The following is a 16,354-nucleotide window of genomic DNA, read 5'->3' as shown; positions in this document are numbered from 1 at the left end:
GTCAATTTTGGTTAAGGGAATGAGGTCATTGACCAACATGAATTTGAGAAATGAGAAGTGGTGGGCTTGATTTGTAATTTTGGATGCATGCGATGGTTGCATTCGACCTACCTCATCCACACTTGTCTCAATTTTCATGTCATTAATCACTATTTCGGACAATAATGTAATCCTTAACAGTGATTTTGGCCCTTTTGAGTTTACGAGTATATAATAGAGAAGATTCTTCAATACGTGGCCATGTATTTACAAAAACGCATGTAGATCGTTGATATTAAATGACATAAATACATAATACATGATGATTTCTATATATGAATGATTATTAAATCGTATACTTATACCTTCGTGCATACACATCTTATTCACATAATATAAACGTATATGGTTGATATGCGTTGTCTATTATAAATTTATAAACTCTTGAGTTGAGTTTTAGTTTCGTCATGTAGTTATGTCTTTGCTTCATTTTGTTCATACAATTTACAATCAACTACAGTTTGATTCTTAAGCTGATGAAAGACAATTTCATTTAGTAGAAGCCATGATCCTATGACAGGAATATGAACATGCTTAAAAATTCAAAATTGGCTCAACCAATTGGAAACGAATTTCTCATGTATAATACAGTTGTGTACTCAGTCTATTTCTTCAAACCTAACCGCGTCACCTACAATGATTTTCGGGCTATGTCAAACAAAATTCTATGCCAACTATTGGCTTTTTCTTTGCATTTATCCTCATTTTGAGGGGATAAATCTGTGTAAACAAAAAGTCCACCATGTTGCCATTGGCATTGGATCCCACTATTTTTCACAACCAAAGCAAATTTTCAACCACTCACCAAGAATTAGTCTTTTATAGTCGAAATCCAGGAACTAGTCTTCTCTTTGCAATTTTCTTTTGTTCAAGGGTTATCAGAACTCCTTTAATATAATTGATGAACCAATAAATTTCCATCAACATGATCACTCAGTATCATGCAAAGCACATATGAGGCTAATTACAGGTCAGTTTCATAATAGACCACTGTCAAAGGAACAACACGCGATCGAGTCAGCCATCTTTTTCTTTCCTGTAAGTCGAAAATTAGTATTATAGCACACCTGGTCAGTTCGCGCAGAGAGGCAAATCTGCAGCATTGTGCCTTTTATTTCTGAATTTGAGGCTTTCAGCTTACTTGGAAGGACTAGCCAAAACATTTCCATAAGCAGTGGACGTTGTAGCCTGCAAGTTACATAAGTAAAACTTCATTAACTAGTTCAGATGAAAACCAATATGTTGGCGAGTTGGGATAGAAGTTTTATCATAGAACAAGTACATAACCATCTAATGTCTGAAATTATTTATAAGAACGAATTTAAGTATGCCCTGCAGATTGCAAGATGAAAGCACTAACCTGTTTACACATTATATTTTGGCAACTCGAGCAATTTTTGCTAGCACTGTTCGTAAACTTCGTATACCAGCTCCAGTTCTTGAGCTCATCATTAACTGAAATCAAAAGTAGTCAAGTTATCACACGATGCAGTACAAAATGTGTTTGTGACTATCAGCAGATAAGAGAACATAGGGCATACCACAGGTTGAACCACAGACTTATTTGCCTTGAGGCTCTGAAATATCAATATTTGAATTAAAAGTGTTAGTCTTATCCAGGGAAAATTGTGCTTCAGTTTTTATCAGATAAAACTATGTCATATGAGCAATACTTACCTCTTCAATTTGCATTGCACGGCGTGCTACATCAATCGGGAAAACCGCATCCGACTTTGTTAATAAGATCTGATACTTAGTTTGAGATCTGAAAATCAAGTAATGGAATCATGAAACTCAAGCCATATAAATTCAGTATGCACATAACAAGTGTGTATTAGTGCGCGCGGACGCACGACATAAGGAAGATAGATAGCTTTGTGTCATCTTCTACTACATCCAATAAAATAATCCCACACTTGTCTAAATAAACACTTGTACAAGATTGTCTACATGTAATGGGTACCTTTCCATCAGGTCAATGAGTTCACGATCCCTCGGTTTCATTCCCCATTTGGTATCAATAAGTAAGCACACTCGTTTTAGACCAACTCTTGTGGAAACATACTCCTTCACCTACAAAGTTAGAAGCATCCAAGCATACACATTAGCATATAATACAATAAGATCACTGAATTTACTCATGCGCATAAAGGACCAGAACGCAAAGCTCATATGCTAAAATGTGACTGATATAAAAGAAAATGAAATTATAATTGTGTACTCACAAGCTCCTCCCAAGCATCCTTAACTTCTTCTTTAGCATAAGCGAACCCATATCCAGGCAAATCAACCAAACAGAGCTTTGATCCAAGATTGAAGAAATTTATAGTCTGCAGAAGAAGTGCAGTTGTCATCACCAGAGTGAAAGCTGTAAACACACACATAAACTGAAAAGCTACTGAAATCACAGAAACATAGTGTATTTATAACCTGAGTAAGACCAGGTTTGTCTGATGTCCGTGCAACACCCCAATTTCTGGTAAGTGCATTAAGTAGTGATGATTTCCCAACATTTGACCTTCCTAAAAAGGCAACAGAAGGCAATTGTATCATTTATTATCTCATGTAAGAAACTTATATCTACAAAATTAAAAAAGTAACTTTCTAATCCAATAGTCTGAAGCAACCTGAATATTGCAAACTAATGAGGAACATCAAATGATTCAAATCCATCACAAGTTTACAAAACTCGAGCATACAGATCAGTTCTCCTGGATAGGGAGAGAGATGTTTATTTACACTTTCTAACACCACTAACTAATCTGACTATAATAGACTGCCGTACTAATATGTTAAAAAAGGAAAAAAGAAATTATGCTGAGACCACTGACTTGAACTTGTCTATAACAGAAGTACTAATTTTTTTTCAACAAGTGAAATATTATATCTACCATTCAAAAACAGGAAGTTGCATACTAAAGATTATAAACTCATAATCACATCAAACAAAGTAACTATGGTTAAAGAAGAAAAGGAAATAGTAAAGTTCCATGAAAATGACCAAACGAACCTGCAAATGCAATCTCTGGAAGATCAGGAGGTGGAAATGATGATGAAACTTTTGCAGCGGCAAAAAATGTCAATTTACTCCTAAATATCTGCAAACAAATAATTATGAATGAAAATGGTTTCATGTGATACAGTAAAGACACTGGCGGCCCTTCCAATAACTGGAACTAAGCTGGATTTACAAAGCATGGAAAAATTATATATCTAATATACAAACATGTGGATGTTTATCTAGATTTGAATTACATACGTTTTCCTCAATCCGCTCTCTATCAGAGCTGGTAGAGAACGGAGTATTATCCAATGGTGCAGAAATTTCAGTGTTGTAGCCTGCCCTCCTCAGCTCAATCAAGCGTCTACGACCCAACAACTACAAAATTTCAAATCAATATATCATCAAAAGTGAACAGAGAGAATATATAGCACAAAGATAGGAGAACCTGCATATTTAAATCATACAATCAATATCATATATCCAAAAATATCAAAAGACCTGTCATACAAATTACATTATCTTCAACATAGGAGAGAATTGAAGGACTTGGTTGGATTGCACGAAATTGTGCATTCTTTGATATCTCAGCTTTTTCCTCAACATCTTTGTCCTTCTCTTTCAATTTTTCTGCATGACAAGAAAACTACAAGGTGTAAGCATAATGAAAACTACTTTATTTACTCTACAAGGTGTATCACTAACCAGTGGTTGCAATAGTCTGTATATACAGAAACTATCAAGCAAAAGGAAATGGAATATTAAGGACAGACAACACATATATTTCAGAAATGATATACACACAAAAGGTATTGGTAAAAAGACTGACCATTTGTAGCAATACTATCATCAAGACGTTTGTTTGAAATGTCATGTGGATCTAGTCGCATTCGCTTCTTCTTCTTATGCTGACCATCTAGCACCTCTGATCCTTCATCCAAGATATTCTTGTCGCGTGCTTTTTTCTTCACAGTGTTTGGAAGAGATATATTTGGGGATTTTCTCAAGTCTGGTTTTAATTGGTTTTGTTTCTTCAGTGAAGCACTCAGACCACCATCACTTGTAACAGATTCTATCTCATCAACATCCTTAACTTTGGTTTTATTGGAACGTTTTTCACTTCTAACCTTAGGCGAAAAACGTTTAGTATCAGAAGCAGTGGTATCAGAACCCCATGTAGTGCGAGGATGCGAAGGAGATCTCTTTTCATTTCCAAAATCATCACCCTCCTTAACTTTTCTATCATTGAAAACTTTTGCACTTCTCACCTTTGGAGAAAAACGTTTAGTTTCAGAAGCATTCTCTAATCTATCAGAACCCCACTTAGAACGGGGACGAGAAGGAAACCTACTATTATTCTTTTCATCACCGAAGTTATTATACACTTTTGCACTTCTATCCCTGGGAGAAAACCGTTTAGCTGCAGAATCACTCTCATTAGAACCCCACTTGTAACGAGGACGTGAAGGAGATCTACTGTAGTTCTTCTCATTAATATAACCATACTTCAATTGATTCTGTCCTTTTTTAGATAAAACCTTCCTATAAGGTGCCTCCTCATTACTGTTAGCCTCCCAAGCTGCATCTCGATCAATATAGGTTCTCTTCCTTCTATCAAAAGATCCCCGACTCCCTTCTTCAGCAGTATGAAACTTTTTATCTCTTACACTAGATCTATAGTTCTCTCTCTTACCATTCTCACTGTCATTGACATTATCTTCAGCCCTCTTTCTTCCGCTATTAGAAAACTTGGAATTTCCAACTGCTATTTTGAGCTTCTTATTGAACTTAAACCTTAATTTTTCTTCTGCAGACATTCTCTAATCACGGAAGACTATTTAAAACCCTGTAGGAAATAGCAACTCCCCCTACCAATAACTTGATTCTGAAAATACTAGTCACACCTCACAACGAAAATCTTTGTCCAGCACACACTTCAGAGCCCAAGCTAAAGGTATTGAAATTTAAGCCACCTACAAAATATATGGGGATAAGAAAGCATAATATTTGCATTTGCGCTTGCATTTTCCATTTAAAAAAATCATAAGCATATTCGTTCAGAATGAAATACCAACAGAAGAAAAGAAACCAACGAATCAAACCATATGCACATTTCAATATATACTGGAACCTCCATTCTAATACAACTACTGCGCACAGCGGAAATAATAAAACTTGAGCATCACAACAGATAAATTGAAGCATAAATTCTCAAAAAGTAGATATAATAATCTAAACTTCAAGGTTTAAATAACCAAATTTACAAGTCTTTTGCAATTAAACCTGTTTGTTTCGACAGATTGGGCATTACATTGGAACCTTCCAATACCAAACCCGGGTTTGGATGAACTTACTAACAAGTAAAAGACACTCCTTTTGTAATCCGCAGTTTCGATGAAGTGAAAGGTATTTATATTCAATAACAAATTGACCCAATATCTCATATAAACTAAGACCTTAAAAGAATTTCAACAAGAACAAACTGGGTGTGGGTGCTTACCGGACTCCTCCTCTGAACCTCACCGGTGACCACCGTAAGCACGAAGCCTATGAAAGATACTGATACCAGAGCCAAGCCCTCGTGCTACTCCGCAAAACCCCTAATTGTAAACCTCGAATTGGACCACTATTTCAGCAATCAGCAGCAGTTGAGTAGCTGCAGAGTTGCAGACACAGGTCTTAAACCCTAAACCCTGAAGATGGAAATGATATAATAAAATTGGGCTTGCAGATGAAACTAAGTGGCCCGATTATGTTGTTTAATGGACTAGACACATCCATTTTAGATGACTAAAGGCTTTTGCATGTGGAGTTTGATTTGGGCTGGGGACACATATCTGTCACCACACTACCTCAAAAATAAATTCAAACAACAAATATAGAATGCGCGACTCGTACAAAATATATCATATAGGAGATAACATACTTGACGTACAAAACATCACATTGAAACATTGATGTTGACTCTTCTTAGTGCTTCAAAACTAGGAGCGCTTGCAAATCACTACTTCAGTTGGGTAGGAATTTTTTCATAGTAGTGTTTTCAAAACATTAGGGCTTGTTCTCTTAGACAAATTAATATATATAGCTTCGTGTTTGTACAGAAAGAAACTTGTGGCGACTGATCAAACCGTCAATAATGCATTAGATCCTAAATTGCATGAAACCACCAATTACAAGATCATGCAAAATCAATACTTCACACTTCTTGTTCTATATTATCCTTATATTTCAACTATCTCAATGCAAGCTAAATCAGACAAGTTCAGTCATTTGATTTTTTTAGTGAAAGTCGTTTAAGTTTTACTTTTTTCCCTGTCGAAAAAAAAAATTTATTTTTTCCGCATAATGACCAATTGATTATCATAATTTTAAAATTATTTATCAGTTGCTTAGTACCATTTGATACGACATAGTCTTCTCTTTATAAATAGGAGGTCGTGAGTTCGACTCTTTGCAAAGGTTCAATAATTTGCCCGTTCACAGGTTAATGTTTAGACGAACAAATACACAGTAAACAAGTTAATTTAAGAGAAGAATTGCATCGACTAATCGGGAAACCTAACCATTGTTGCATAGCTGCACCCGAGCTCAATAGGTGCTAGTTCTTACTGGAACGAATTATTGATGCCTACAACATTATAATATTGTTTTGGTGCTTCTTCGTATCATTGACCGTAATTGCAGGTTGAATGATTCAGTATTGTGGATTGGCTGAATAATGAATTCCTCATACTTCATATGAAAACGATGCTGCAAGTAAACAAATGCCCATGTTCTCCGATTTGCCAAAAGCCAACATTCCCTACCAGCCTGAACCTAACATAATTGTTTCAATCTTCAAATCATTGACCATCCTCAACATGACTTGCTGTAACATCTGGCCTCGTTTTGAGTACAACTGCATCTGTATCTTAATCATTTTGCTCCTAACAAAAGGTGGATTAACAATTAATCCCATTCATATTATATTATGAACGTGCTTGATGCACTTCAATAAAAATTAGGTAAACAACTCACATCTGGGTCCATAATTCATCAATCTATGATTCAATCCCTGTCAACTCACCCACTCAACGGCAACAAATTAACCCTTTGTTTCACACATGACAAGTCTCAATTTCATTATCCCTGAAAGTTCTGGTTTGATCTTTGCAGACATCATACTTTGATTTTAGGAGATCTTTGGATCCTTCCAGTGACAAGGATGTGTGCAACCAAGCTAAAAGGTGATGAAGTTCATAGTTGCTGATGTGAAGACAGCAATGTCCGATTGAATATGGCGCATTGACAGCTCTTTTCTACACATGAAAGTGTTTAACGTACGCTCGAACTAATGTGTTTGACAAATCATCTCAATTGCTCGGAATAATAGAGCAATTCATCTCATAGAAATTGAACTTAGAAGATCCCAGAACAAACCTTAGTATAACATTGAGAGGAAACATCAATGAAAAGATGAACAAACCCAATTAACAAGTGAAATAAAATCAGTTATTATTGAAGATGAAGAACGGATACAATAGTTACACAATTCGAAAGAACAAGAGTCAGAGTTGAGAGCTCTACTCCCACCCTTCATTCTCTGTTGATTAAGCCCCAAACCAACACCAAAGCTCTATACATAGTAGTCTCTTCGGCCAATGTTGCGCTAACTCCATATTTTCCCAGATACAAAATCAACTAGTAGTAATCTTAACCTTGATTTATTCCAAGCACAACCAAATACAAATCACAAAGAATCACATTTTTGATTTTTCTCAATAATGTTTATGTTTATAGCATTACCAAAACAATGAACCATTTTCTCAATTTCTCAATCAGCACTCGAGCAACTATACAGACGACAAAGAAGAAGAAGAAGCGATCAAAGACAAGTCTTCTTCGACTGTTTCTTCACGGCCTAAGACAAGACGGGGTTTGAGCTTATTCCACATGTCATTGAACGGCCCAGACTCCCCGCCTGTTCTCTTGGCCTCCACAACCACCAAACTCTCCGTCAACCTCGACACCTCCACTCCAATCACCAAATTACCATTCTGCCCTTCCATTTCCATCCCCCAATCCTTCTTCCTCCTCACCCTCAACTTCTCCTCCTTAGCAAACTCCTCCACTCTCCCCACCATCGTCTCCACCGTCTCCGACGACACGATCCGCTCCGAGTCCTGGATCGGGTTAGTCGACTCGAACAACCCGGAAAGATCCAGACCCGCCGAGTAAGAAATGATATCGAAAGCATTCAAATTCGTCATGCATTTCTGCTCCTCGTCCGGTTTGTCATCATCATAGAAACTGATCTCCTTGTACTCGCCGCCTTTTCTGAACCACGGGTCGTTCAGGACGCCGTCCACGGTGATCCGGGTCATCGGGTTGGTATCCAGGACCCGACCCAAGAACCTTTTCAAATCCTGCGACATCCACTTGGGGCACCGGAACTCCCCCTTGTAAATCTTCTTGTACATCGCCATCAGATTCGGGTCGTTAAACGGCAAGAACCCGGCGTTCAATACATAAAGAATCACACCGCACGACCACATGTCCACCTTTGCTCCGTCGTACCCTCTCTTCGTCAAGATCTCCGGCGCCACGTAAGCCGGCGTCCCGCAAAGCGTGTGGAGCAGCCCGTCGGGTCGGATCTGACCCGTCACCGCGCTGAGACCAAAGTCCGAAACTTTCAAATTCCCGTTATCGTCCACCAGCAAATTCTCCGGCTTCAGATCACGGTGGTAGACTCCCCTAGAGTGGCAGTACCCTACGGCGGAGATCAGCTGCTGGAAATATTTCCGGCTCAGAGCCTCCGAGAATCTTCCCTTCGAGACCTTAGCGAAAAGCTCGCCGCCTTTGACGAACTCAAGGATGAAGTAGATCTTAGTCTTGGAGGCCATGACTTCGTAAAGCTTGACAATGTTTGGGTGCCGTAACCGTCTCATAATGGAAATCTCGCGTGTCACGTTCGACATGAGGCTGGTACCGTTTAGCTTCTTTTTGTTGATCACCTTCACGGCCACGCTCTGGCCGGTGAACACATTCCTTGCGTGGTACACCTTCGCGAAGGCCCCGCATCCCAGAAGCTTGCCCAGCTCGTATTTCCCGAACAGGGCATTGTCTGGGATGCGGAGCACTACTTGCTGCTGCTGTTGTTCGATCTCTGGCATATCCCCAGAGACCGAAACAGATGATGTTGGCGTTCCGACCAGATTATTGGATGAAACTTAAATCACAAACCTTTTAGAAGATAAAAGAAAACAAACAAAAGATTTTGGGAGGGTTGAGAGATGGGAAGGCTGCGATTTAGAAGAGGAATGGAGAGAATTGCGGTTTAAACTTTCAAGGAAGGTTCGTTGGTGAGAGAGATGGAGTTGTCTGTTTGTTTGGTTTTAAACGAAGGAGGAGGAAGAAGACGACTGCTTCCAGACTTGGACTATTTGCGTGTTTTCTATACGCGGGAGAGAGGGAATATGCTAAAAATAATTGGAAATAAATAATAATTAACTGCCACCCCTAAATCATAATTGAAATTTAAAAAATTAGTAAAAGACGGTTTTTGATTGGGTCAGGGAAATTAATTTATTAATTAATTAATTAATAATGGATATGTTTTTGGACTAATAATTATCTTTTCCTTTTTGTAATACGTGGAGGTGATTTTAGCCGTCAGTGTCCGCATGTTTTGAGAGACGAGGATGGAGACGGGGGTTGAAGATTTTGCTGACGCCAGCGAGAGGGGAACACGTGGTGGCGGGAGGGCTGGGGCGGCGGTGCCGTCCTGGGTTTTCGCGATGGTCTGCGGCGGGGACTGGTTAGAGTTTATGGTGCACACTATTTTAGGTGTTGAATTCAATACTGTGTGTGTGTGTCACGTTTTTAATTTCAGCGAATGTGACATTTCTGGTTTCGGTGGACTTTCCGTTTGGGTCAAGTTACTTAAGCAAGAGTTACCAACAGTAGAATGGTTCCAATGTTACTTTTATTTTGGAAATATTCTGTTATTGGTTTACCAAATGTACAAACAAAGAACTCTGATGATTCATAAGAAATATCAAATTAGAGTGGTTTAGTGCATATGAACTTAACAAATCAAAGCGATTTTAAGATCTTAACGATTGTATAAGCAATAATACATATCACAAATGATATCGATGTACTTTTATATATGAGCCATGTATAATGATTAAAAAAATCTTATCATGTATGGATTTCAAAATAAATGTACACATAGGTAGATAAATCATGAATAGGAGTTTGGTCTTTTTTGGTAGGTATTGTGTCATTGTGTGGTGGTTTTTTTGGGTGTTGGCCACTTACGTTAAATGCCTTAAATGGTCACCACAATAATGATTAATTTGAAAAGATTTTCCCTTTTATTTGAACTTGTGGCACAAACATGATCCATGGTTATGAGAGATTGCTGAACACATATATAGTGGGATTTGAAACAATACATACCTAAAGATGATCTTATCTGCTGGGATCTGAAACAATTGAACAGATGTTTTTGTTTTTCGCTTTTGGTTAATATTTTGATAACGCTTTATGTGGTGTTGGCAATTTGGGTTGAATGGTCACCAAATAATGATCAAGGACTCGTACGAGAATGATAGTAAGGACTAGGGAGAACGTTATCCAATAACCTGGGTGTTTAGATGAAGATGTGTTGATGTGAGTGTTGGGTGTTTTGTGCTCATGAGCTATTTACTACAAATATGCGCACCTTGTGATGTACGTCTCGGAGTGAGATCGATGTTCGTGATAAGTCACTAAAATGATCACCCTGAGTTATTTTTATAAAAAGTAGGAGCTATATATAAGAAATGTTAAAGAAAAAAAAAAGAATTATGTGAAGAGTTGATTGAGGTTTACAGTAATTAAAGTAGACAAATTCAAATCTAAAAGAGCGAAATAAGCAATCATGCTAGTAAACTCAATAAAGTGTGGTTGTCATAATTTATTCATGTCGGTGAAGTCGAACTAAACACGTCCTTAAACTCTCGAGTTTAGAGAACCCCCACGCGATCAGGTTGGGTGGCTAACAACAAACCATGCTAGTAAACTAAAGAGGTGTTTTTGGCTACTAGCTAGTAGAAGGACTTCAATTAAAACTTCAATCACAACGGCAACCGTTCAACAGACTCCACCTGTAGTTCTCCTTCTCCTATATTAAGTTGAAGACCGTTAGCACCAATCCGACAAGGTTAGAACCACCGGTACAACCGCCTTGGAACAATGAACTAACTAATTAAGTAGACTCTTTGATTGATAGGGTATGCTTTACGGTTTATATATCAATTTGAATGGTATGTCACAAAAAATGTAGAGTACTTCGATGTCTTTTTACATTATGAATGAAACCTTAAATTACTCGATTCAAGGCATTGTCTCTGAGCAAAGCTTCTACTGCTCTTCTTCCCGAAACCAAAGCACCATCAAATGTGGCAGTTGTGACATGATCACCGCATACGTAAACACCCGACTTGACTCGAGAATCTCTTGTTGAATGAACCGGCGGAGATTGATTAGGTTGTGCGAATTTGATCCGATACGTTCTTAGATGCCTCCAAGATCCTACCATGGATCCCCCGAACCAGTCAGAGAGCTCACGAACAACTTGAACCGTCAAATCCTCATCTTTCACATTCTCAAAGTCTCCGACCAAGGATATCGAAACCAATGCCTTTTCAGATGGTCCATAAGACGGAGCTACATTTGTTGCAAAGAACATGTTATTCACAATGCCTTTACCTGAACCGTTAAGAAACAAAACGGGATCTTGGACCGGAATATTGTCCCGGTCTGTTGAGAAATACAAACAAACAGTACTCCGAGCCGGTTTCCTTTGGACCGGTTCATACGCCTTTCCCGCCAAAAGCTTATCCGCTTCTGGTTGCTCAACTGCCACTATCACACCTAGCTCGCTACTCAACTCTTCTCCATTCTCCAACCTCACAAGCGGCGCCTCGCCATCGAGATCAATCGAAAGGACCTTCGAGTTGAAGAGAATCGAATCAGCTGGCAACTTTGCCGCCAATTGTTTTGGAATGGCGCCAATGCCTTTGGAAGGAAGAGTGTTGTCTCCAAGAGCAAGACACTTGAAGATGAAATCGAACAATCTGGAAGTAGTCTCGAGCTTCTTGTCGAAGAAAACTCCGCCGAAAAAGGGTTGAAAGAATCGGCCTATGATCGAATCCGAAAACCCGGTTTTCCTCAGCAGCTCCATCGTGGAGACTTCACTTGAAGCAAATATTTCTTCATCGGATTTGATCAAAACCCGGAGTCTCGTCAATCCGATAAGCAGTTTATCAGAAACTGATCCGATTGGATTAGCTAAGGACTTGATGGAATCCCAAAAATTGCGCAGAGGATCGGCTACGGTGTGGAACTGGCCATTGTAGTATATTCTAGCTCCCGAGTAGAATGTTTGAAGATCGAGGGCTTGGTAATCGAGAAGCTTCCGAGCTTCGGGGTAAGCTGTAATGAAGATTTGGAAACCGCGGTCGAGAAGAAAGTCGTCGACAAGGTCGGTTCGGACACGGCCGCCGACGTCATCAGAAGCTTCGAGAAGAAGGAAGGGGATGTTTTGGGAGTTGAGGTGGGTGGCTGCGGCTAGGCCGGCGAGGCCGGCGCCGATGACGACGACACGTGGTTTTTGTGTTGGTTGGGATTGAGGTTTAGGGGGAGTGAGATTTGGGTACTGTAGAGATGATTGGGGTTTGAATTTGAAGCGGAGGAGGGTAGGGTTTGGAGAACAGGGATGAGGGACAGGTAGAGTGAGGAGTTTCATTTCGAAAAGAAGGATGAGATCGAGGGCTTGTTTGGTTGATCGGAAAATTTCATCTGTAGGATGTGGGACATAGGCAATCTTGTTCCTCATGGAACGGATAGGATTACAAAACACTTGTAGCCATTCCTTTTTCTTCTTTATCTTCAGGAGGGTTAAACTTCACTTTCGAATTTTGTTTGTTAAAATAGGGGGAAGAATCTCTAAGCAAATTTGCCGATAAACTTTTTAGTTATACACACCTCAATACCCACGACCTAGCTAGACTAGTGACTAGTAATTTGCCAATCACTTTTCACTTACTCATCTCAATGTCCGTGATTAAGATAGCCGATGACGGAACTAAAAACTTGTCTTTCAAGGGGTCAAAAACAAATAATAATTTTTTTTGTAATAAAAATTTATACAAAATTCAAAGATACAAACAACTATTAAAATATTGAATACGTCACATAAGCGAAAAATGTTTCTTTTTTCTTCATTTTCGAAGCTAAATAAATCTCCTTTAAATGCACTCATTAATTTATATAGTATATTATAGGTTTGGTTGCTATACCGAAATACCGAACGGTATATCATGCCTATCATTAATGTAATATCCCATATCGGCCAAACGAAGAGGGGTTATGTGCTGTATATGTACATGCCCACCTCTAATCTAACACGAGGCCTTTTGGTGGCTCAGCGGCTTCGGAGGGGATGGGTACTCCGAGGTTAAGCATGTTGATGCTAGAGCAATCCCAGGATGGGTGACCTACTGAGAAGCTGCTCTTGAGCTGCCGGAAACAAAACCGTGAGGGCCGGTGGGCCCAAAGCGGACAATATCGTGTTACGGCGGAATGGGTCCTGGGGTGTTACAATTAATGAGGGGGAGGTTCAGCATGGGGGTCACATGTCTATGAAAATTCTGCATGTGTTTCCAACAGGCATGCTATGCCCTTCGGCACAACAGAATTTTTCGATATATTACAGGAAATACAAGGAAGTTGATCAATGTAATTATTACAATCTTTCATTCATAAAGAATAATTAATGTAAAAACATGAATTTGGGAGGGCCATAATTATAAAATTTAGTTTAAATAACTTCTAATTAATAATTGCAAAAGTACAAGTCAACCAATAACATTAAAGGATTTTCCAAAATCATTATAGGGCCACGGCCCTCTCTGGCCCTAATGAAGATATGCCATTGCTAGTAGCTAGATTTTGGCGAAAATTCTTCTACGCACCAAGTTGCAAGTAAATTAAGCAACTAATATGCAATATTTTGATCTGGTCATCCATGTCACACTATCATACATGTATGAGAAAATTACATAGTAGCACATGACCAAATTTAAAAACACTAAAAACCCAATTTCAATATTTTTTGTACAAATTAGGACATGAGCCCAAGGCCAAAACTTATAGTACCAGATCTGATCAACACTTCCATAAGTAAATGACTAAAATACCAACCAAGTTATCTTTTTTCTCTACCACCATCGATCTGGTTCTCTCTCTCTCTCCTTACCATCATCGCCGCCCCTCCTCCTTATACTCCACTACCACACCATGTGCGCCCCATGACCGTGCTCTTCGACGTCGACTAGGGCTAGGTCCCCATCGCCAGCGACAAGAACTCTGAGGACAACTTCGATGCGTTGACGATGACAAAGAGCGACAGAGCTAGCGTAGCCGCTCGTGGAGGTCGGAATCGAGTTCAAGATCCACATCGAGAAGGATCGGGAGATGAAGTAAAGGCTGTGCTTGGAGGTGGAGTGGCTAGGGCTCAGTGCCGTGACTGCAGTCATTGTAGGCAGCCGAGGGTTCAGCGTCGTCGTTGCCTTCAAGAGGAGCGTCGTCATCGTCTTCAAGAGGAGCCTTAAGCTACACGGCAGTAGCAGTAGTCTTTACTTTGAATTTGAAGGTGATATGATCTGGTCGTCATATTCATAGGTTAGCACCTTGTCATGATCCGGTCAAGTCTTTAGTTTGAGTTTGAAGGTGATTTGATCTTCAATTTGTATGAGATGTTCATGGCTTTGGTCTTCAGTTGGTATGAGATGCTTGGTGATCTATTTCTTCAGTGCCTCTCATTCGTCTCACTCAGTAGCAGTGATATAAATGAGGTTGATTGGTTTGGGTTTGTGTTGATTAGTAGGTGATTTCATATATGAATAAGGTTTGTTTTGAGGACATGAATAAGATCTGTTGATCTGAATGAGGTTAGTTTATCGGGTTAAACCATTGTTTGTTGTGGTAGATGCAATTTTAAAGTTCATTAGCAGTGATACATACAGTAGCAGCAGCGTTATCATCAGAGTGGGCAGTAGCAGCGCGCTAGCATCAAAATTGGCAGTAGCAGCACGCTAGCATCAGAGTTGACAGTAGCAGCTTTGTTTGATTTCAGAGAATTACCTAAAAAATTTACAATAGCACATTTTTATCGGGTGCTACTGTGCTACTGCCAAGTAGCACCCAAGCACCCAATGTACGTGCTACTGTGCTAGTCGGCAATGTGCTATCTGCTACTCGTCAACAGTAGCAGTTGATATATAGTGAAGGGTATTATGTTAAAATTATAGTGACATATGACATATGGATATTAGTTTATCATAATTTGTTAATATTTGTCCTTAAATGTATAAGATATTGTGTAAAAGATGTATTATAAACTGAAATTTGGTCAATATATAACTAATATGTAGTTTACTATACATATATAGTACTAATCCGTTAACAAAATTGAAACCTAAAAAAACTAATTATATATGGTACCGACACAGAGATGTGGACCTAAGGTCGTAGAAGATGTATTTTTATTGTGGGAGTTTAATTTGATCGGATCAAAAATTAAAATGAAAGGAAGAAATTGAGAGTCTTTTGTCTTCATTCTATCTTCGCATATGGCTATTTGAGTATTTCCACAGTAATGATGTAGGTGCACCTTGGTGCGTAAAATATATTCCGCACATAACACTCAACAAAAGTTGTATAAAATAAAAACACCTAGCAAAAATAGTACTCCTATCTCTAAACTAGACTTTTGGAATCATTATAGCCAATGACTAAGATATATATTTGCAAATCTTATACGGAGTATGGAGTGGCATGGAGAAGGATTGATAAAGGGAGCAAATTTGCTCCCCACCCTAACTTCCCCACTTTGCTCCCCACCCACTTAAATGAATAACACGTGTATCTCACTCTCCCAACTCCCTTTCTTCTTCTTCTTCTTCTTCTTCTTCTTCACAACTCTTTGCAACTCCCAGCCCTACCTCCAACTCCCCCTCCTCCACATTCAACCCTCCCCAACCCCCAACCAAGCCCTCTCTTCCGACTCCCTCCGCCTCTCTGTCCTCCACTCCTAAGCCCAACCTCATCCTTTTTCACACCCCTCATCCAACCTCCACAAACCCATCACCAACCTCAGTCAAAAAAAAAACCCACCACCAATGTACGCCAGCATGAACCACTGCACTTTGGCAGCGAGCGAAGCACTCGGAAGGGGGANAATGTGGAGGAGTGGCGGGCGAGAAAGGCAGAGCCGGGGAG

General features: G+C 39.3%; 3 protein-coding genes across 3 annotated transcripts; all 3 read right to left on the bottom strand.

Moving 5' to 3' along the window:
• Positions 1-814: 814 nt before the first annotated feature.
• Positions 815-5,694, bottom strand: LOC101299362. The gene is made up of 12 exons (XM_004294692.1): positions 5,541-5,694; positions 3,870-5,013; positions 3,558-3,670; positions 3,299-3,418; positions 3,050-3,137; positions 2,470-2,561; positions 2,265-2,369; positions 2,003-2,112; positions 1,717-1,804; positions 1,581-1,616; positions 1,400-1,494; positions 815-1,227 (listed from the first exon to the last, which is right to left on the bottom strand). Exons 2-11 carry the CDS (start codon positions 4,855-4,857, stop codon positions 1,411-1,413), a joined length of 1,824 nt encoding a protein of 607 aa, XP_004294740.1. The 5' UTR covers positions 4,858-5,013; positions 5,541-5,694; the 3' UTR covers positions 815-1,227; positions 1,400-1,410.
• Positions 5,695-7,514: 1,820 nt separating this feature from the next.
• Positions 7,515-9,424, bottom strand: LOC101299069 (CBL-interacting serine/threonine-protein kinase 11-like). The gene has a single exon (XM_004294691.1). It carries the CDS (start codon positions 9,193-9,195, stop codon positions 7,876-7,878), a length of 1,320 nt encoding a protein of 439 aa, XP_004294739.1. The 5' UTR covers positions 9,196-9,424; the 3' UTR covers positions 7,515-7,875.
• Positions 9,425-10,958: 1,534 nt separating this feature from the next.
• Positions 10,959-12,908, bottom strand: LOC101305837 (15-cis-phytoene desaturase, chloroplastic/chromoplastic-like). Its single transcript, XM_004295977.1, has one exon. It carries the CDS (start codon positions 12,906-12,908, stop codon positions 11,391-11,393), a length of 1,518 nt encoding a protein of 505 aa, XP_004296025.1. The 3' UTR covers positions 10,959-11,390.
• Positions 12,909-16,354: the final 3,446 nt, after the last annotated feature.

The sequence above is a fragment of the Fragaria vesca genome, linkage group LG3 (genome assembly GCF_000184155.1).
Source record: "Fragaria vesca subsp. vesca linkage group LG3, FraVesHawaii_1.0, whole genome shotgun sequence".
Lineage (NCBI taxonomy): Eukaryota > Viridiplantae > Streptophyta > Magnoliopsida > Rosales > Rosaceae > Fragaria > Fragaria vesca.
The sequence above is the reverse complement of the archived record's forward strand: the minus strand, read 5'-3'. Positions and strand labels throughout refer to the sequence as shown.